This window comes from Leuciscus leuciscus, assembly GCF_965113295.1.
Source record: "Leuciscus leuciscus genome assembly, chromosome: 6".
NCBI classification, from domain to species: domain Eukaryota; kingdom Metazoa; phylum Chordata; class Actinopteri; order Cypriniformes; family Leuciscidae; genus Leuciscus; species Leuciscus leuciscus.
Genome location: NC_138730.1, coordinates 33597300 through 33618800, shown reverse-complemented (window position 1 = coordinate 33618800; position 21501 = coordinate 33597300). Strand labels below are relative to the sequence as shown.

Below are 21501 nucleotides of genomic sequence, written 5' to 3'. Positions count from 1 at the left end.
TTAAAAAATATTATATATACATTTTTCATCTTTTTTTTTTTATTAATTCCTTTTTTCCAGGACATAACAGTAAAAATATTTCTATTTCTGATTGAAGCTGAATGTATTTTTGTAAGTTGTTTTATTTGTCTTCAAAATAGGTGGGTTTATATAATGGGTTATATAATTATTTAATTGAATATGTAATTCAAAACTCGATTAAATGCTTAGATTTAATAATAATTAGAATTATTATTTTATTTTGATTATTTAATTTAATTAAAATGAGGTGTACTGAATAATTAATGCAATTGTTCCTATATTGTTTTAATAATTATTCATATATTTTCAACTTGAAAACATGAAAACACTCAGAAACACACTTGACTGTTCAAACCATCTATGGCTCAAACCAACTTCCTAATTCAAACGTAACCTTGATCACGTGATCACGACCAAGCGCTTCGTAAACAGCTGAAAATCTAGCAAGTAAGTGCTTTAATACAAATCTCCCATATGAGCGCATACATTTATATTACAATTTCTTGATTTTACTATTTTGAAAGGAAATTTTGTAGCAAATGAACCTGCGCCTGCAGATTTTTAGGATACTATGACATACGCTGGCTGATCGTGTTACATTGGTTTTCCATGGAGCTGCTAATGCTAACGTTAATACACAGCGCTCCTAGTCAACACGTCTGATGTGCTTTAGATACTTTTATGCGTATATCGTCGTATCTGCCATATTACGATTTTTATACAGTTGATTTAGCTTCTTTTTTTTAAGCTAAAGTAACGTTACTTGGGTTATGTCAGTTCCAGTATTTCAACAAACCCAGATGATTACATGAACTAACAGCGGGTTTAAAGGCTTTATTTCTCAATAAGATCAGCGTTAAGTTTAGTATACTCTGTGATGCAATTTCTGGAAATATCTTATAATTTATTTGGTAGTTATTATATAGCCTGCTTATAAAGTAATGCTTATTATGTATTTACAGTAAAAGGTCTTTGTGTAACGTTAGCAGGTTTATCGGCGAACTCTCAGTTGCTATGTGTCTGTTGCTAAACTTATGGCAAGTTGGATATGTCCATGACACTTTTGACAGCTAACATGAGTAACAGACCTCACTTTGTGTTTCTTTGCATACCAGCATAATGAGACCAACCTTGGTGGTGCCAATGTGCTGAGACATCAATGGTTGCAGGAATGAGTTCGGCAGACAACTTGTCCTCACGCCACCGAAGAAATCCTCGCAGGACCTGTCGCACCATTTCTGAAGATTCTGCTAAACTTAACAAACCTGTTTCAAGCGACAAAGCTTCCATCTTGCCAAGTAATGAAACCACAGCATCTCAAGGTCTGAATACTGCAGAATCATGCGAACAAAGAACGACCAAGAAGGAAAAGGAGAAACTTCAAAAAGCAAACCAGAGTGATTCACCCGACTCATCAGCTTGTTTACAAAATTCAACACATGAACTAATGGGTATAAATGGACTGGTGTCTTCAAACTCACTTAAACCTGAGCCAACAGTGCCTCAAAAAATTACTACCCCCAAATGCCCATCAAAGACTTCAAAAAGATCTCACAAGGGAAGGAAAAAGAAAAGTGTTCAACCCAATGAGAAAGAAGTAGCTGCTAGCAAAGCTTGTGCAGATGGACTGGACAATTCTGTACACAATTCATGCCCAGAACAACACTTACGCTCTCCAAAAACAAAAGGGACACGTTATCGGCACTCTAAAAAACCTCAAAACCATCAAACCCCTTTTGATGTTTCTACAGGGCTTTACACATGTACTACATTATCTCCTCATTGTCACAAGGAGTTATCCTCCTGCCACACTAATGGTGATTGTACTTCCAGACCACGCACCCCAAAACGGATCTGTGTCCAGCCCAGCCCTCTCTTAAGCTCCACACCGAACTCAGACCTCCACCCCCTGTCTCCAAAAAGAGCTGAGAATAGCTGCACACCACAAAGTCGTCAGAAAGTCAAAGTGTCCCGTCTAACAAAGGTTTTTATGAAAGCCATTATAGCATTATTGAACTGTTCTACGAAATTCCTGGCTTAACTATTTTTTCATGTATTCTTATTAGTCACCTCCTCCAGAGGCTACACCATCAAGACACGTCAGACCTCAGAGAATCGCGGCTGCAGGAAGGCCAAGAGGTCGCAAGAAAAAGAATGTGCAGGAACAGCCAAGTGCCTCTCCCCCAGTGAAACGCTGCAGGAAGAATGCAACGTCTCCTGTAAAATCTCCTGAGGGAGAGGCATCCTTTGAGGCGGAACCTCCAAGTAAACCTTGCATTGAAACCCAGGAGCCAGAGCCACTGAAATCGGGTATATATAATTTTTGGGTCCTCATACAAATCAATATAATGTAGTCTGTTTATGTATTTACATCTAGTACATTATATCACTTTTAATGTTAATAGGTGTAAACAGAACCTCAGATATATGATTGTGTTGTCATTTTCTTCTGAAATCAGTCATTATAATGAAATAATGTCATGTCATGTACCTAGCAGATCAGACCATGTCCTCTGACCTCTCCATCGAGCTGAGCCTGCAGGAGGAGCCTCATCCTCTTAACCACTCTGGCTTCATGCAGGAGGAGGAGGAGGAAGAGGACCAGGATGATGATGAAGAGGAGCTGCCCAGCTTTTTGCAGCAGGACAATAAAAGTGAGCGCAATCCCTTGTGTATGTGTATATGTATTTTTTTGGCCAATGCTTTGATATATTTGGCCGATGATATTTGATTTCCAGAGCCTTTGTCGATCTCAGAGGGACTTTGCGTGTGGTGCAAACTGAGAAAATATCCCTACTGGCCAGCAGTGGTAAGTACAGCATACAAGTTTGTGCAGTTTAACTCTTGCTTTTAGACTGTAGTTGATGACTAGTGTGCTCCTCTGTGCCACAGGTTAAAAGTGTGAATCACAAGAGCAAAAAAGCCAGCATTATATTTATTGATTGTTACCTAATCGACCAAAAGAGAATTAGAAAAGGGTAAGAATTCATCAGTATCTCAAATTCACTTATTTTTGGTATGTGTAGTAAATTATTCCTTTTTGTTTATCTGTAGGTTTTCTGTACCCCTGCGAAATCTAAAACGTTTTGACTGTGAAGAGTATGAAATATTGGTGGTAAAGTAACATCTCTTTTACTGTTTGCCGTATTATTTTGCTTTTTCAGAGTGCATGCTTACTATTTTAATATTTCTGCCATCAGAAGACATTGTTACACTTAGTATTTACTACAAGACATTTTTATTGACATGGTTGGCATTTTCTTTTTAATATCTCTTTTAGGACCTAGCAAAAGAGAAGTATGGCAGTGCTATTACCTGGTCTCTGGAACTGATATCGGACTATATGATCCGCATTGGTATTTATCTTAAGAACTTAAGCACTCAAGTACATAATAAAAATAATATGTAGCAGAATCAAATGTGTGAATATATGAATATTTATCCAAATGTGCAAACTTTTGGACTAAATGCCCTAATGGTGTGTAGCGAATACAAATAAACCGGAGCACGTATGTGCCTTATTGTACATGAAATTTCAATAATTATTGTTTGATTTTGCACTCCTGACAGAAATTAATAAATCTTTAAAACTAAATCTTTCTAATCATACATAGTTTGTCAAGATTAAATAAGGTCATGGTAATAGTGTGCAGTGAATGTAATCAACTGATACATGCTTTTGTATATATCACTGTATGCACAGCAGGAATATGAAAATATATAATTTGAGCCACTTTTCACACAGTGCTCTATTTGTATGTACTGAGGTTTTGCTTGTGAAATAACACAAAAAGATAGAAAATATTCATCAAAGATAGAAAAAAAAGTGAAATTGAAATATTTTCTGGCAGGGTGTGGATCCTTCTCTGGCTCCTTCATCGAATATTGTGCCGCTGACATCAGTAAGTTCCCTTTCATTATATATTTTCACGCTCATCTAAAATGTTTGTAATTTTATGTTAATTGTTGTTAATTTAAGATTTAAGACACTTTGTCATTAAATGCAATTCAATGAAATTTTGTTTAATTTAACAATAATTAGCACAAATAAAAGAGATTACATGCATAATGCACAGCGAGGTAGATACGTATTTTAATAATGAATAAAATAACAAATGTATCTGTACATTAATATTACATTATTTACATAAATAATAAATGAATGGTAAATTTTAACAAATGATGTTCATATTAAATATAAATGTTGCAGTTTAAAACTTTATTAAAAGGAAAATACCAATACTTCAATATTTTAGATGAATTAACACGGTATTTGTAGTACTCCACGTTTTGTTGTAATAACTTTAACAATTAATCAGTTAATTGATTGATAATTTTAATGATAGTTGGCTGAAAATTGAAAATCAATCAGTGTCAACCAGGTTAAAACCTCATTATGAATCAGGTTAGCCTCCTTCACCAGTGCTGGTTTAACAGAAATGTTCCTTTGATCTGATGATCCCAGGTTGCCCAGTGCGGAGGAAGTACTCTGAGAAGAAATCTGTGCTGACCTTCCCCAGTCAGGAGATTCTGGGCGAAGAGTGTGACAACTCCGATAATAACACAGACGACATCATTGTGGAAGAGCAGGATGAGCTCCTCTCCAAGAAAGTGCTGCCCGACCGATCCAAGGCTGCACGGAACCGTGCCAATGAGTTGTTGATTGACTTTATCATCAAACAAAAAGTTGAAAACCGCTTACTGGTACAATTTTTGTTGATATATTCATAAAGATATTCATATTGATGTATTGAGACAGGTTCATGTATGCACACAACTAACGCCTCTGTCTGGTGCACACAGGCAATTATTAGTGGTCGCGAGACATCTAAATGGATGCAAGCCCTCCAGAAGCCTTCTCGCCCAGTGGTTGATGTCTATTTGGAAGATGAGGAGCAGGTTGATAAGGTGTACCGCTACCTGAACAAAGTCTGTGATAGCGCCCCTCAAATAAACACCTGCCTAGAAAACATCCAGGTGGACCGGATCCGGCTTATTCTTGATGTGCTCCTGCCTGAGGTAATCGCCTTAAAGGGATAGTTCACCCAAAAATGAAAATACTGTAATTTCTGTCAACTCAAAAGAAGATAATTTGAAGAATGTTGGACACCAAACAGTTGATGGACCCCACTGACCTCCATTGTATAAAAAAAAAAAAAAAGAATACTATGGAAGTCAATGGGGCCCATCAACTGTTTGGTTTCCGACATTCTTCAAAATATCTTCTTTTGTGTTCTGCAGAAGACAGAAATGCATTTAGGTTTGGTACAACTTGATGACCGAATTTTCATTTTTGGGTGAACTAACTAGAGCTGCACGATTAATCGTTAAAAGATCGCGATCTCGATTCAACCCCCACGCGATCTTAATCCTGCATTTCTTCGATTCTGCCAATGATATTAAATGAGATAACGCGGGTGGAACGGATCGCACTAGATTCGGTTCGGCACGCATGTGATTCGCAGATTAAATGCTAAATTTAACCATCATAGAGTGAAAGTTCATAATTTGGACGTGTATTGACTTGCCAATTTACACATTCAAACAATTTTAATCGCGGAAGAAGAGCCGAAAACCGGGACTCGCGCGTTACATGTGCGCACACACTCGAAGCGCAGTGAAAGAGGCGCGTTTCAGACAGCGCTCGAATGCAGATTTGATTCCTCTTTCGCGTTTCCTTGCCCTTGAACGGACACATAAACACAAAATTGTCAACATACCGGTCTAAATGACCATCTCGACAAGTATTCTCTCGTTTATGTCATATGTGAACAGCTGAGAAAGAAACCGCTATTTGTCCGTTTTTTTCGGTCCGTGCAGTCGGTCTTAAAGTGACAGCACACACTTAATATTATGTATACTGTTTTCTGTCATTGATATAAATAAAACAATAAAATACAGCTTTAACAAAGATTAAACTATATTCAATTTATACAGTGACAAATGGTGTTATTTTACATTTAGGCTTAATTATTAATTTATGTACCTGAATATACTGTTAGACTTTGTAAACTTTGTTATTTAGTATTCATGTTATGTAATTTGTGTATTTGTTATTATTTTATTACTGACTGTTCACTTGTTTTAAATAATGTGTGAACTTTATCAGTTAGGCTAGTAGTTTTTAATGTAGGCTAGTAGCTATCGAAAAACTAATCTCAATTAAACCACAGTATGAGATGGTTAAAAACAAAACTGCTCAATCACAAAGTAACGTTACCAGCGGCCAGTTGAAACAAACGTATATAAAAGCAACGCTATTCAACGCAACACCATACCCAAAAATGTTGAGAGTGTTTCTTGCTAAGAATCTTTAATAGGTCTAGCCTGGCGTAATACCTTTGAATGTTGTCAATGTTTAATTGTCTTTTTTTATTTATTTAAATATTACATTCTTTTTGTTTACTGCATTTATTTAAATTTGACTGAAGCAAGCGTTTTATGTCTTATTTTTTTTTCTATCTTGTTTGGTAACCTAATGTTCAGGATTTGTAGATCTTTAAAATAATAAAGCTTTTCAGAATCGTGAGAGAATCGGGATCTTGATTCCAAGCAAAAAAATCGCGATTCTCATTTTAGCCAGAATCGTGCAGCTCTAGAACTAACCCTTTCATTTATACATCCTTTTAAATGTTTGGGGTTGGTTCGATTTAGTTTTTTCATGTTTTTACCTTCACTTTTGATCAATTGAATGCATCCTTGCTGAATAAATGTATTAATTACACTTTTTTTTTTTTTTTTACTGCCCCAAACCTTTGAATGGTAGTGTATAATATTTTCAGCTGACCATGTTCCGGCATCATTCATAGGGTCCGTTTTGCTTTCTAGGCCATTATCCATGCCATTGCTGGAGTCCACAAGCTTTCCCTGAAGAAGGCAGAGGAGAAGTATCGCAGAGGGCCATGCTTTAGTAACAGGTAGAGTATTTTTGAACTGACTTGAAAAACTGCATCTTGCATCCGTTTGAACTGTTTTTCTTTCACTGCATTTTAGAGAAAGACAGGAGTTTGACATGATGATTGAACAGCAGATGAAGCTCAAGGAAATCACACAGCGCCATAGACAGTGACATCCCCTCTGTTTCAAAGAAACAGTAACTTTTATGAGCTTAATTTATACCATTTATTCCCAGGAATATTTTCTATAATTTTTTTGACAGCATTAATAATTGATTAAAGTATATAGGAAATTAATGATTTTCCTCGCAAACAATTATGGCTTTAACTAAAAGCTAAAAATGTTATTATTAATTTTTTTTATCGTCAGATCTCTGAGACTTTAACTGAATGGTGAGTCTCTGACATCTTGATGCTAAAATCAACAAAATACAGTGCTTTTAATGTGTTCAGTGTGTGTAATTAATTAATACCCTGTACATAAATACAACATTTTAAAAACAATGTGGTTATTGTATTCCTCAGTTTAACTAAAACTGATGTTGTGCCTACTTGTTTAGAAAATGCTTAAGTGTGTGCAAGGGACATTTGTAACTTTAACTGAACAATATCAAGCTGCTTTTACAATCAACACATTTGATGTCTCTAAAATGTTGCCTTTTAGCCATCTGATTCACAATAACTTTGCCGTGCATAGAGGCTTTTTCTACATCTTTGTGCAAAAATATGCCAAAGAAGTTGCATTTTACTGCAACTGAGTTCTGGTCTAATGTATATAAAGATTTTATACAGGACTTGATTGTTTATCAATAAATCTTTATTTTTCATCACACATTATATACTCTGTATTTTTGTAAACATTTATGTCATTTAAAGAGTTCCTTTATATTTAAACGGTGTTATGTTTTTTTTTTTATACTTTGTACATTATGTGCCAACTTCCACAAATTGTGGCTGCACAGCAACAACATACCTCATTCTACCCTTCCAGTTGGTCTGTTTATTATAAATCCAATACACAAGATCAGAATTTAGTTATAGATGTTTTACAAAACTTTACCTTACAATCGGATTGAATGGAATGAAATCAAAGTTAAGTCCACCATGAAACATTGAGGTATAAGAAGGAGGTCCCCATGAATGTCCGCAGTATTTGTAGAATGGCCACACACTGAAGTCATGGCACTTTGAAAGGAAGCTGACTCAGATATGTGTGACAGAATATGACTGGTTGTGGAAAGACGAGCCTAAGGTTCTTTGAGAGCGTTGATCTGTGCACAGATTTTGAGCGCAGGGCCCAGTTTCATGTTCATAGCGCTCATGAGGTGGTCCTCTGTAAGCAACAACAGGGCCTGTCCGTCAATCTCCTGTGACTGGAACTCTGCTGCAATATCATGGCACCCTTAGAACAAGTGGAGGAGATGCAAAGATGAGCATATGATTCTAAAGATATTATAAAAATCTATTACATTAGATGCTCAATGTAGCGGAAATCATATATTGACATTACTTTTAGTTTAAAAGTGAAGTGTGTGACTTTTTCAAATATTTTCTATTTTCTTTCAAAACTACTAACATATATTTTATATATATACAGTATATATATATATAAACAAGGAGGCCCTATTGTTTTTCTAAGGATTCTTTTATTTTTATTTTTATCGTTCGGGGCTTTTTGGGGCCCTTAAAACTCTTGAAACTTTGCACACACGTAGGAATCATCGGCCATCAGGGCCGGGCCAAAGCGTGGCAGGAATGCAGTCCAAAAACTTGGTCCATATATCATTCATACTTGCATGTACATGTATGAAAGTCGGTACACGTATATGTGTGTATATATATATATATACATACATACACGTCACATGATAATGACAACATGGCAAAGTAGTACATCCAGATTACATTAATTCTATACAGAAACTTCTTCATTTCACACTACATTCAAAATAAATATTTATATTCATTAAACACCACCTAGTGGAACACAAGGTGTACTGCGTTTCTGAAACCTGTGCAGCTACCTGGTAAAGAGCTGATGAAGGAGCACACTTGCTCCACACTCCACTGTGAGGGACTTGATTCAAGGACACAGTTAGAGCTGCTGCAGCTCTCCAGTCTCCTCTGTTCTCTTTCTCTGTCTTGCTCTTTCTCTCTTTCGGCCTGCAAACGCAGCCTCGTTGTCATCGGCCCTGGCGAATCCTCCTCCTCTCTCTCAATCCACATTGAATTGGACACCCTCTGGTTGTCGTTGGAGCGATGGGAATCTTGCAGCTGCTGAGGAAATAATTTGTTGTAATAGGTCAGTCCCAGTTATTAATTATGGTTTAACATTGGGTTGCATAGTTTGGTTAAAAGGTTATTTGTTCATTTTCACTGACCTGCTTGAGGTAGTGTTCCCTAGACCCAGCATGTACACGACTAGGTGGTCTCCCCCGCCTGCCCATGGGTCTGTGGAGCCAGCGGACAACTTTTTCTGGCCTCAACAGGTTTAGACGTTTTTTACAGCTTACGTTGAATCTGTAAGATAAACCAGGCTTCTTGTACTGCAGTATACAGTTTTATGAACACATTAACTTAATCCTAAATGTGTAAGCTTATAATCTTTATATGCATGCATTCTTACTAAAAAATGCAACCATTTCAAGTGAGCATGTATACACTACTATTAAAAAAAAAAAAAAAATTTATTCAGCAAGGATGCATTAAATTGATCAAAAGTAACAGTAAAGACTTTACTTTTACAAAAAAAAAAAAAAGAAACTTTAAAATGAACGAACTTTCTATAAAGAAATGTATCACAGTTTTCACAAAAATATAAAGCAGCTATTTTCAACATTGATAATAATAGAAAATGTTTCTTGGGCAGAAAATCAGCATATTAGAATGATTTCTGAAGGATCATGTGACATTGAAGACTGGAGTAATGATGCTGAAAATTCAGCTTTGCCATCACAGGAATAAATTACAGTTTAAAATATACTGAAATAATTGTAATAATAATATTTTTTTTATCAATAAATGCAACCTCTGTGAGCATAAGATTACATTAAAACAAAACTTTCATTTTTGAACGGTAGTGTATATTCTTTATACCGGCATGCATTTTGTAAATTTCATTCATGTCTTAATGTTTCGTTATCTCAAAATTCATATAAAAATATGAGAATGGAAACCCGACTTCTGATATTCTGGTCTCATGTCCCTCTTTCATTGTAAGTCTAAGAAATATTTTTGTCCATTTTATTATCCAGGAGGTAAAAATATCATATTCTTTCATTTAGCAATGTAATAGCACACCACTCCTCAACAATCATTCATAACAGTGGAACAAATGGTGCAAGATAATTTACAGGCCAAAGTTTAATATTGAAGTTTAGAGGTTTAGAACAGGAGGTTTTGCCCAATCCTGTTCCTGGAGGTCTACCTTTCTGCAAAGTTCAGCTCCAACCCTGATCAAACACAACTGAACCAGCTAATTAAGATCTTCAGGAGCACTGGATATGTACAGACAGGTGTGTTGGATCAGGGTTGGGTCTGGATCTGATTTGAAAGAGAAGATAAAAGAAACACAAAAAGTGGCTATCCATAAGGCTCTTTACCTTCTGACACATGTCATGGAGCAGAAGCGTTTGGATCTGAGGAAGGTACGAGCGAAGCCTCTCTTCCCACAAAACTCGCATTCGAGTACGTCAGGCAGGTTTTCAACTGTCTGTTCTGAAAGCAGAAGAGATCCTGCCTGAAACGCTCATATTGACTCAATGCATAAATAAGAAATGTGCTAATGAGCCCACCATCCTCAGCGGGTGTGTTATCAATGTCGGAATCAGTGGAGTTTTCCGGATTGTCCGCATCCATAAGGCAGTCATCCCGGGCAGATTGTTCATCCTCTCTATCTTCTGGCAGTGTGGCCTGCAGGTTCATCTCTAAGGAAGCACGTCTCACCTGATGAAAAAGACCAGCACATCAATACTGGACATACCAAAACATTTTTGAGATGCCTTTTGTGGTTTCGACTTCTGAAAGTGTGGAGCACTTTGTGAAGGTTCCCAAAGGGGACTTTAATAACTGGTTGATCTGTACGTTTGGCCGCAGACCCTCACCAGCCGTCTTACTCTCTGCTCTCAGGAAACGAGAGATCTTTGAGCTTCAAGGCTCCATTAGAGAACCATAAGAGAACCATGGGCGTCATTAGGGCTTCATGGCACCTGAGAATTGCTACGTCGTCAACCAGTGGACATACCGGGAACGGCTCCAGGCCCTCTCGGATGACGAAGCCCTCAATGAGGTGTGTGAGGATGTGAGGTCTAACGATGGCCTGTGAGGGCTGACCTTCAGGGTTCCCTGGAAGGCTGGCTGGGGGAAGCCTGCTGGTGCTTCTTACCGCAGAGGAGAGGAGGGGAGGGGGGGAACTGTTGGCATATGTGGGGTCCTCCGGTGACCGGATCACAGATCTGCTTGATGGAATGCACGGTTGGTCCGGATCGGCTATGGACAGAGCATAGGTCAGGTTAGAGATCTGCAGAAGGGTAGGAGGACCACAATACCAATCTGTGATATGGATTCAAAGTACCTGTACAGTTTTCTGGTTGAGCTGTTACATCATCAGAGCTTCTCTGTGACTCGTCTGGTGGGGACAGTGGTGGCGGGGTGGACGCTCTGATATACTGAGGACACACGTGTTCTACATCCTTCAATAAATTCATGCTTCCACTCTCCTTCAACAATGGCATTGCCTGCCAAATTTCAGAATAAGCATAAGGTTTCAGTTTTATATATATATATATTTATGTATGTTACAGAGTAAAATGTACTAAAATTAATGAAAATGACATGACAAAATATTGACTAAATTCAAAGGATATTTTCCTCAAGTCAAAAACCTGTCTAATTCAAGTAGTATTATGAAAAATGCAGTATATTTTTACATTTAAAGGACATTTTTATTGAAAGACAAAAAACACGACTACAACAAACTGTAAAAACTGGTTCTGAAGAATAAGAAGTTGCTCTTTTCCATTCAACAATACACAACCGTTCACAAGTTTGGAGTTGCTAAGATTTTTTTATGTTTTCAAAAGAAGTCTCTTCTGCTCACCAAGTTAAAAATAAAAGCATTTATTTGACATAAAAATCTTTTGCAATATTATAAATATATTTACTGTCACTATTTAGTTTAGATCAATTTAATGCATCCTTGGTGAATAAAATAATTAATTTCTTTAAAAGCAAAATCTTACTGACCCCAAACTTTTGAACGGTAGTGTAGCCTCAAAGAAAACCCCTTAAGAGCACCATAAATGTAGTCATATGGTAAATTCTACTGTAAAGTCTACTGTAACCATACGATAGCTTTTTGTGAGGAACAGACTTGTCGTAAGTAATTTTCATTTCATTAATTCGTGCTTGGCCAAATTCAAGTCACTGGTCACATCCAATTTTTTGGATGGAAAAGAGCAGCCTGGGTAATCCTTAAATAAATAACTTATTTTCTGTTCCACAGTAAAAAGCAAATAAGATTTGAAGTAAATGTTGACAGAAATTTCATTTCTGGGTGAACTATTCCATTTGCCGCATAATAAATCAAACAAGACTAACCGAGGGAGCTTCTGTTTGTGTAGCAGGTTGCATCTTTAAGTCCACTGCCACTGTCTGCGGTGGAGGTAAATTCTGAAAAGGCAGCTGTACTACAGCTTCAGCGGCTGGGTGCTCCTCTTCAGACACCATGTGGTCAGACTGGACAGCTACGGTCTGAACTGAGCGTAGAGAGAGTCTCTGTGGCTGGACCAGCCTAGGCAGACCCATGGTGAGAGGAGGGGGGCAGGCCAGAGGTGAATGCTGGGAGACCGGCTCTAGCACTGGGCCCAGATGAAGGGGTGGAGGGTCAGGGAGCGCTGCAGGAGGAACTGTGGACATAGACACAACTGCCGACTGATTGGCTGGTTGATTCGCAGAGGAGGGCACTGAGAGGAACTCTGTGTGCTGTGATTGGACTGTGGCTGTAGTGGGAGTGGTACGGGTCTGCGGGGCAAGGGGTGGAGGAGAGCTGTCCTGCGGTGTGACACGCAGTGCAATGGGCTGGACCTGTCTGTGAGCGGAGGAGCTCTGCTGGATGATGAGCTGGTGTGGCGTCACCCTCTGGCTGGAAGGGCAGTGCAGCTGGTGTCTGACCAGCGTATGAGACTGGACTGGTGTGAACGTTGCTGCGGTAGAGACAGTCATTAGAAGCAAACACAAAGTATTCAGAACAGTTCTAAGATGTTTGAAAAGAAAAATAGGTTATAGAAGTGGATCTCAACCTTTTTTACTTTTTGGCCATTTTTATTTACAGAAACTAGAAGTGGCAATGTAAAGCTAATTAAATAAAATAACTATAAATAATTATAATTAAATCCCATAACTCAAAAAGTTTAATTCATTGAATGAACAATGTGTATGATTTTCCAGCTGTCCATGGTTTTTAAATTATATTTTACTCACAAATAGCAATTTCTCATTGTTTCCAACCAATAAAATATCTTGGCATAACTAGAAAAAAAAAATGTCTTATATAATTTTTTTATTAATTTTCCATCACTTTTCCAGGTCTAGAAATATCTAGCTTTTTCAAAACTTTGGGACTGCTGTTTCATAAATAATAATGGATATTTTTAAAGAATATTTTAAAGTGTGTTTCATCTTAATTAATTTCAATAATTTTAAGCCATCTTGTGCCCCCCTTGTAAGTGTGTTGAGGCCCCCTGATGGTCCCAGCCCCCAGGTTGAGAACCATAAATCTTGAACAACATGAAATTATTTTAGATCTTTTGGAATTAAAATGATTCTGCTTTCTTCAGAAGCCAATATTTGCTACATTTACATTATTCTGCATTAAAAACAATGAAAATAATGGAGATGGAAATGTGATCTTGTAACTTACAAGGAGGAATGTGTGGTTGGGCTGATGGTGGCTGAGTGACATCGGTCAATATGGACTCACTTCTAGAAGCTTCTACCAGGTTCTGGGACAGCTGTGTGGACTTCAGTGGGAAAATGGACATCTTGGGAGGGGGACACACCAGCGTCTGACCTTGAAGAGAAGACTTGATCTGGAAGTTCTGGGGAGTAGCAAGAGCTCCAGGGAGATGCGTGCGGAGAGCCAAGCTTTGAACCTGGCCGAAGACAACACATTGAATGAATATGGAGCATCATTGATCATTTTATTGCAACACAGTGGGACATTCTTTGTGTCCATAACTTAGTACTGATATAATAAACAGGATAACAAATTTATTTGATAGCTTTGACTCTGTTCAGTTAAATTATTCATTTAAAAAAATCTCCCATTACATCCCATTTACATCCCATTTATTATATAGATATAAGTGAATTACATTGATTATTAATTAAATCAAACTGCAACAACAATCTATTTGAAAGAATTCTGAAGTGTGTAAAATATAATTGAATCCTTTTCATTATACTCTGTCTCACCTGTGATGATGCTGAATGAGAGGACATTGAACTCACAACAGTCAGATCAGGTTGAACGGCAGCTACAGTGGCAGCAGGAGTAAGAATCAACTACAGATTTAGAAACAATGACACAGCAGTGGGAAGAAAGAAGAAGAAGCCGAATCAAGTCAAGTCAGTGGAAACTTGCAAACACCAATGAACTCAAAGAACACAATGCTTTTAGTGAATGGCTGCTTACCATCTGAGTGCGCAGATACATTTGGGCCTGGCTACCTGTGGGAGAGCTGTTTCCTAGAAGCATAGCCTGCTGGGAAATGGCCCCCCCTGTGCTATTGGAGCTAGTGACCTGGATGCAACCTATTGGCTGAGTTACAAGAGAGGTTGGCATGGTGATCTAGAGGGAGGGAAGTGTTTTCCTGTATGATTCATCTTCGATCAAAAGCTTAAATGTTTGGATAAAAACAGTGTTTTCTGATCTTATCATCTTTTTAAAAAGATTTATTTAATATTTTCCCTAACTCAAATGACCAAAACAAAAGTGGCTCTGTGAAGAAGCTAAAATAAAGTGTCTATACTAAAGAACAAAAGCACTTACTGATGTTTGAGACACACTAGCAAGCTGAGTTCCATTCCCATTGGATGATGTAGGGGAGGAGTTGGGCTGCCTGCCATTAGTCTGTGCAGCCTGATTAGAAGTAGCAGGAACAAATTCTTAATCTCCAATATATGAATTATATTATATTATGCTATATATTCTCATACCTGCTCTGTAGTGGTCAGGATTTGTTGATGCTGCTGTTGTAGAGCAGCTGTCTGTAGTAGGATATGTTGTTGTTGGGCAGCATACATCTGTTGCAGGTACTGAGCTGTCATGCTCTGTGGTCTGTGTAACGTCTGCTGGATTACCTAGCAAAACACCACATCATAAGCTTCACACGGCACTGGGGGGAATCATCTATTGCCAAAGTGTTTTTTACTCACAACCACAACAAAGAGTAAGCAGCTGAAGATTAGGTCAGCCTCAAAGCAATGTTCAGAATTTGACTACATTTAAAGGCTGTTGCTATTCTTTTAAGATACATTGGCATTGTGTGATATCTTTTGTTCAATATGCTGCTGGATGATACCAGTGGGGATTTACCTGGACCGCCTGCCTGTCTGAAGAGATGTTTCCCAGAGGAATGGAGTTGGGCTGGGTGCCCGTGGGAGTGTTGGATCTGGGTGTAGAGCTCACTGGTGCGGCACTGCTGGAGGCTACTGTTACACAGCCGTCCCCCTCCATCTCTTCCTGACTCTGTTTATCTGTGTCACCCATCAGAGTGATTTGTTGACCAACTGAAAAATGACAAAAACATAAAATATTGAAAAAATTTAGAGAGTATTCTGTAATCCACTTCTGTTTTTTAACTGCATGGTTTGCTGGATTTAATTGATTGAGGTTGATTTCATTTAAAAACATGTATTTATAATATATTGCATTAGCAAATTTGAGAAAAAAGTATTTTAAACAATTTATCCTGTCACGTTTTTCAGTATATAACTAAAGATAAATGTTTACAAACATTGCCAAAATTAAGTCTCTTTTAGCAAAGAGTTACTAAAAAGACATTAGCATTTAAAAAAAAAGTTCCCGAAATGCTCTAAAATGCTTTTTGTATACTTGTAACGGTCACCAGCTGGAGTGCCCTTGAGAGCCACCAGAGGGCACTCCACATCAGACTATTGTCATTCCCTCACAAACTACATTTCCCATAACTCACTGCCCGGACTCTTCATCCATTATCACATTCACCTGTGTCTCATTATTTTGTTTAGCTCACCCCATATAAGCCTCGTTTTCTCATTTATTAGCTGTGAAGTCTTGTTTAGTGTTACACTGCAATTCCGAGCATGCTCCCTGGTTTTGGATTTCTTGCCTGTTCTGTGGATTACTCTTTTGCCCGTGTTCCCTGCCTTGTTGTGTTTGTTTGTATGGACTGCTTGCCTGTACTTTGGATTACGTCTTTGGATTACCCTGTTCAATAAATACTGCATTTGGATCCTCAACCTCCTTGTCTCGGAGCAGTTCGTGACAATACTGCTTTTTATTTACTTTGCATAGAAAGTGTAAAAAATATACGTTTAAATCTTATTAAAAATTATAAAGAAAACTCAAATTAAAGAAAATAAGCTTCATAGGGTAAAAAAGTAATTACATAACAGTAATTAATTAGTATTTATAATAAAGGCAGAATTCACATTAAAGCTCTTAAAGTTATATAGACTATAGCTTTTCCGACATAAAGCCCAGTATAAAACATGACATAAAAAATAAATATATTGTAAAATGTAGCCTATTCTGTATATAATTGCTTCAAGCAAATAACTCATAAGTAGGCAACATTCTTTGGCTTCTAAAACCAGACAAAAACTACCAAAAGACCATAAAACACCAATGGTTACAGAGCCGAGAACACACTATAACGACAAGATAATAATGTCATAGCTGATCAATGCTGATTGTATGACTCTTCTATAGTGTTATGTTTTCTTTAATTTAGGCCTACATCTCATATCATCAAATGTTAAAGCCAGATCATAATCATGACCACTGAAAACAAGCCATTCTTAAAAAACAAAACAATAAAACAAATGCATTCACCAAGGTTACTTTATCTCAAAGAATTCCCAGTCCAAACAATCATAAACCAATAAACATTCTGGAAATTACAGTGATGAACACACTTTGATCAACAACAATATATCATGATGAGTACTTGCACAAACATGGCCTTTTAGAGTTACAGCATGCCTCACATTTATTACACATTATAAGTTTAGCAAATTCTTAAAATGTCATTAAAAAGTAGCTATAATTAAAATAAACAATTCTTTAAATTAAAATAATTTAGCTGTACAGTAATTCATACAACTTCATAAATTCATTATTTTATGATATTTTTGAAAACGTTTTTCTTCTATTTATTATTTGATACATTTACATCTTATCAGTTTAATTTATAAAACTATATTATGAAAAATAGGATAAGTTATTTGCAGGTTTAAATCTGCATTTAAAAAAAATGGGAGTTTATATCAACAATACACTGAATAAAAGACTATTTTAATTAAACAAAATAGGAATGTATATTTTGTTACAAATCTGACGTTTACAAATGCAACATGTTGATTGGTCGATTTCTACAAGCAAATGTCGCTTCTTTTTTGGACCTGCACTTTTAGTTTTTAAAATTAAAACTGTTTAATTTCTTTTCTCTGTCAGATTAGAGTAGGCTATCTGTACCGTTCGGTCTCTGTCAGACTGTTACAATAGTTTTCTGGGAAATTATTATTAGGCTACATTAAGAAAACAATGAAAAGGTGAATTTGTGCTATATTGTGCACGCGCTCTCTCACTGTTTGCTGTAAACGTCTTTCGAGCCTTTTAAGTGAATTGTTGTCTATATAGTGTTTAATATTAACAGTTTATTCTATCCTGTATTTACAGAATAATTATGTCATGACTCATGACGTAGTAGACGATCAATAATTGCCTATTCACAGACATTCTAAACCTCTTTAATCCCAAAAGATCAGTCAATAAATTGATTCAGTCTCCTTCTGTAGCCTTCTACCATAATCAGTAATAATAATAATAATACAAAGTTTTTTTACAACGAGCTACGAGCATTTTACAATGCACATTAACGAATTTAAAAAAACTAAATTATAAATAGGCTATTAGCTTTACCAAACCATATAAAAGCCAAGAGTTGTCTCGGTGTCGTGAAATTCTTATTTCACTAGTCCACTATATATGACATAATCCGTTTAAATACGGTAGGTTATAAAGTTTATGATAATATTTTGATAATGTTATGATAGTCTAACATTAAATATAAGACGCGCATAACAGAAGTAAAATAATTTAATAAGGAGAAGCGTCGGAATAATTGAACAGGGAGTTTTTGCAGTAAAATGAAATAACATCTATTTTTTTGCTTGTTTTATTCGTCACTTCCATACGAGGACATGCAAAGAATTTGACTCAACTTAAACAACGCGCGTGTTATGCGTTATTAAATCTAGGCTAAACAATTTGACAGTAGCCTACACAGCATTTTAACTTTAGGGAATCACCTGTTTATCACAACCATCAGAAAAGCAGACTGGTGTCGCTTACGAAATGCGGTGTAGATTATTTCGACAGGCCGAATGTTTTAGGCTACCTATCTATCTGTCATAACTGCTTCTAACTGCTGCTTCCAGTGACACGGAGAAACGCCCACCTTACCAGCCCTGTGGGACACTGAGATTTGTTTTAACAAACGATTTGACGGGAATCATTTTCAGGAAATGTTTTTATTATTAAGACTTTACGTCTCCATTTTTGGGGAATCATGCCGATCATGACGCGTTTCTCCCATGCAATGTTGAAGGCGCATGAGTTGATGAGTGTTACCTGCCAGAGATGGATATGAGACGTGAGCGCGCGCTGCTGTGCTCTGTCACGGCCTCAGTCATGTTCTGATGCGACAGCGCGCTCTAAGATGGAGATAAAAACAAAACGCTACAGAGGCTGAGACATTTCTGAGCCAGCAGCACCACTTGCTGTGTAGGAGGACTTCGTGCAGCGTTGCTCTCACCATGACTTTCTCATCATTCTCCCTATGTGTTATCAGGGCCTATAAATATTGTAGCCTAATGATATTACATTTTTATTACCATTTTGGTAACAGTTTACAATAAGTTGTCAATTGTTGACATTATATACTGCATTAAATAACATGAACAAACAATGAGCAATATATTTTTACAGCATTTATTAACTGTTGTTAATAAAAAGTTTCATAAACTGATGTTAATCGACAACTTTTGATCTGAAATTGATTAATGTTTAACTTTCAAATGTAATGTCTAATGTAGATAACTAATGTTAACAAATGAAAGTTTGAAAGTGTTTTAGTAAAAAAAATAATTTTAATTCAATAATATATATTTTTTTAAACTGCTAAAATAGGCTATAGGCTACTTTTGCATGTGGGGCTAGTGAAAATTGGTTGACTTCCCAATGCAGTGGCCCATAAAAGCCTAACTAATAGTTCATTCAAAAAAAAAGTAATTTATGATGGCTCTTTATGTGAATTCTACCAGTTTGCCTTTGTAAACATTTATAAATGTGTTATACTTTCATTTAAATTACAGTCTATATAGCCTATCAAAAATGAGCCACTGGTGCTGTATATAGCTTGAAAATGCTTTTTTTATATATAACCTAGCCTATGCTACAACTTTTATAAGCAATTTAAGGGAAAGAAAGCACCAGATAAGAAATTAATGGTTTTCATACCACAGTAACTCAGAGTGATTGCGTGCAGGCATATGTTTAATGGTAAGTTTACATGTTTTAAACTTTGTTTAATTAGTGAAACGGCACAGTAGCTAAATTTTAGGGCTGGGACGATATCTCCCGATTCGATACTATCACGATACTTGGGTGACGATACGATATGTATTGCGATTTTTTTAAGAATTGCGATTCTACAATAGGCTATTGCGTTTAGATTTAGATTTTTTTTTAACACTAGACCACAGGCAAAAGTTAAATCATTCACTTATACAGACTGTAGGTTAAATGATATAAGATGAGTCATTTTTACAAAAATAATTCATCACATCTTTCTGACTTATTTCAGAAGCATCATACAGTACTACATTCTCTTTAATAAATGATTCAATAACAAATAAAAAAATTTAAACTCAATTGTGTAAACAATGTAAACGATAAATGCGTTATTTTAAGCTCCACGTTTCTATCTAAAGATGATTTACTCTTTTTTGATCGCTATCGTAGACATTAGTGTTTATACTTTAAACTTTTATCCCAGTACTTCTATGATAATTTGAACTATTGTATCAAAGAAATAATGATACTATGAGGTTGAAAAGACTGTTTCATGACTAACTGCTCTCTCTGGGTCAGCGCCAACACAGATTTGAACGTTGCGATATGATTTTGTCAAAGGTTTAAAGGTATAGCGGAGGATCTTTCCAAATTTTAGATAAGACCCGCCCTCTCCACTTTTTGAAAAGTTTGATTGATTCACCAGAATGATTGACAATTAGGAGGACCAATAGTATAGGTTACCCACCAGGAAGTAAAACATCCTCCGCTATACCTTTAATAGACAGACGAAATGGAAGAAGATCACGTGGGTGTTTGAATCGAGCTCACAGTCTTTTAAAGATGAATCATGCAGCTAGTGTCTTATCTCTCTCTCAGCATATGAGTAGCGCGAGGGTTTTTCAATGCATTCAGTCTCACGTCGCTTTCATATGGAAGGCCAAAAGGGCCAAAACGTGTGAAACTGTCGTGTTAAAAGTTTCACACGTTTTGGCCCTTTTGGCCTTCCATACTTTCACAATTACTTTCAAGCAATTTAATTTGAATTAATATCGATTTTGTAATAAAAAAATAGATTTTAAAATCATAAAAAAAAATCGCGATACCTAGGTGAATCGATTTTTTCTCCCAGCCCTACTAAATTTCATAGGAGGTGAATCCGTTTCATCAGCACATCAGTTCCGATCTGCAAACATATTTTAAAAAAATATATGCAAATGTGTAAATAGTTTTTTAACCTCTCAGCTTATAAGCTTTCATTTGATAATATTGTCAAAATGATGTTTCAGTGTGTAGCCTAGACTATTTACAGCACACCTGCATCAAGAGAGGGAATCTCCAGTAATGGACACCAGAAGCCTTGTGGCACTGTAGCACATGTCTGCACAGTGGTTTTGTAACCTTGTGGCACATGTCTGACAGTGGTTTTGCAACTAGAATGCGTATTACTACACCATGAATTGTAACGGCGTAGGTCTATCACTCACAAAACGATCCTTGTAGCACTCAAAGAATCGATTACCTAACGAATGACTCTTATGAGCTGGTTGTTTTTGTGTATCAAAAACAGCGACCGTCGGTAGTCTGAATCCTGAACAAATTATCAGCACTTCAGCAGGTTCTTTTAGTTAATCAGTCGGAAGAGTTGGTGAATTATTCTGACTTATTACTACTCTCTTCATGTCTGACTTGAAATTAACCAAGAACTGTAGCCTACAGTTAAGGATGTATGTAGGCAACAAATAG

At 36.7% G+C, this 21501-nt stretch overlaps 2 protein-coding genes and 1 long non-coding RNA gene across 7 annotated transcripts; 2 read left to right on the top strand and 1 right to left on the bottom strand.

Annotated features, from left to right (window-relative positions):
* Positions 1 to 367: 367 nt before the first annotated feature.
* LOC309500908 (uncharacterized protein) lies at positions 368 to 7749 on the top strand. 2 transcript variants are annotated; one of them, XM_082172723.1, is made up of 13 exons: positions 368 to 468; positions 1137 to 2005; positions 2088 to 2331; positions 2520 to 2675; positions 2760 to 2830; positions 2914 to 2999; positions 3076 to 3136; positions 3302 to 3377; positions 3873 to 3923; positions 4487 to 4725; positions 4825 to 5040; positions 6850 to 6938; positions 7015 to 7749. In XM_082172723.1, the coding sequence occupies exons 2-13, from the start codon at positions 1181 to 1183 to the stop codon at positions 7088 to 7090; spliced, it is 2190 nt and encodes a 729-aa protein (XP_082028849.1). In that variant the 5' UTR covers positions 368 to 468; positions 1137 to 1180; the 3' UTR covers positions 7091 to 7749. The 2 variants fall into 2 exon arrangements, with proteins under 2 accessions (XP_082028849.1, XP_082028848.1); XM_082172722.1 differs by having other exon boundaries at positions 2517 to 2675.
* Positions 5047 to 6753, top strand: LOC309500909. The gene is made up of 2 exons (XR_014206731.1): positions 5047 to 5609; positions 5648 to 6753. It is a non-coding gene; the product is annotated as an uncharacterized lncRNA (long non-coding RNA).
* On the bottom strand, positions 7717 to 18881 carry LOC309500907 (polyhomeotic homolog 3). Of its 4 annotated transcripts, none has more exons than XM_082172718.1 (15): positions 18814 to 18881; positions 15514 to 15707; positions 15135 to 15278; positions 14968 to 15057; positions 14611 to 14766; positions 14391 to 14480; positions 13837 to 14068; positions 12516 to 13120; positions 11491 to 11653; positions 11161 to 11405; positions 10712 to 10862; positions 10520 to 10634; positions 9299 to 9437; positions 8942 to 9194; positions 7717 to 8319 (listed from the first exon to the last, which is right to left on the bottom strand). In XM_082172718.1, the coding sequence occupies exons 2-15, from the start codon at positions 15685 to 15687 to the stop codon at positions 8165 to 8167; spliced, it is 2712 nt and encodes a 903-aa protein (XP_082028844.1). In that variant the 5' UTR covers positions 15688 to 15707; positions 18814 to 18881; the 3' UTR covers positions 7717 to 8164. The 4 variants fall into 4 exon arrangements, with proteins under 4 accessions (XP_082028844.1, XP_082028845.1, XP_082028847.1 ...); XM_082172719.1 differs by having other exon boundaries at positions 8942 to 9191; XM_082172721.1 differs by having other exon boundaries at positions 13897 to 14068.
* Between the last annotated feature and the right edge of the window lie 2620 nt (positions 18882 to 21501).

What these genes read in the sequence shown, in the direction of transcription:
- LOC309500908 (XM_082172722.1), top strand. Translation starts at nt 1,181, where the DNA reads ATGGTTGCAGGAATGAGTTCGGCAGACAACTTGTCCTCACGCCACCGA. An exon ending in TTTGCAGCAGGACAATAAAA is followed by an intron (nt 2,676 to 2,759) that starts GTGAGCGCAATC and finishes TTTGATTTCCAG; the next exon opens with AGCCTTTGTCGATCTCAGAG. An exon ending in TTGATGTGCTCCTGCCTGAG is followed by an intron (nt 5,041 to 6,849) that starts GTAATCGCCTTA and finishes TTTGCTTTCTAG; the next exon opens with GCCATTATCCATGCCATTGC.
- LOC309500907 (XM_082172718.1), bottom strand. Translation starts at nt 15,687, where the DNA reads ATGGGTGACACAGATAAACAGAGTCAGGAAGAGATGGAGGGGGACGGC. An exon ending in TGTATCTGCGCACTCAGATG is followed by an intron (nt 14,481 to 14,610) that starts GTAAGCAGCCAT and finishes CTAAATCTGTAG; the next exon opens with TTGATTCTTACTCCTGCTGC. An exon ending in TCCATGACATGTGTCAGAAG is followed by an intron (nt 9,438 to 10,519) that starts GTAAAGAGCCTT and finishes TTTATCTTACAG; the next exon opens with ATTCAACGTAAGCTGTAAAA.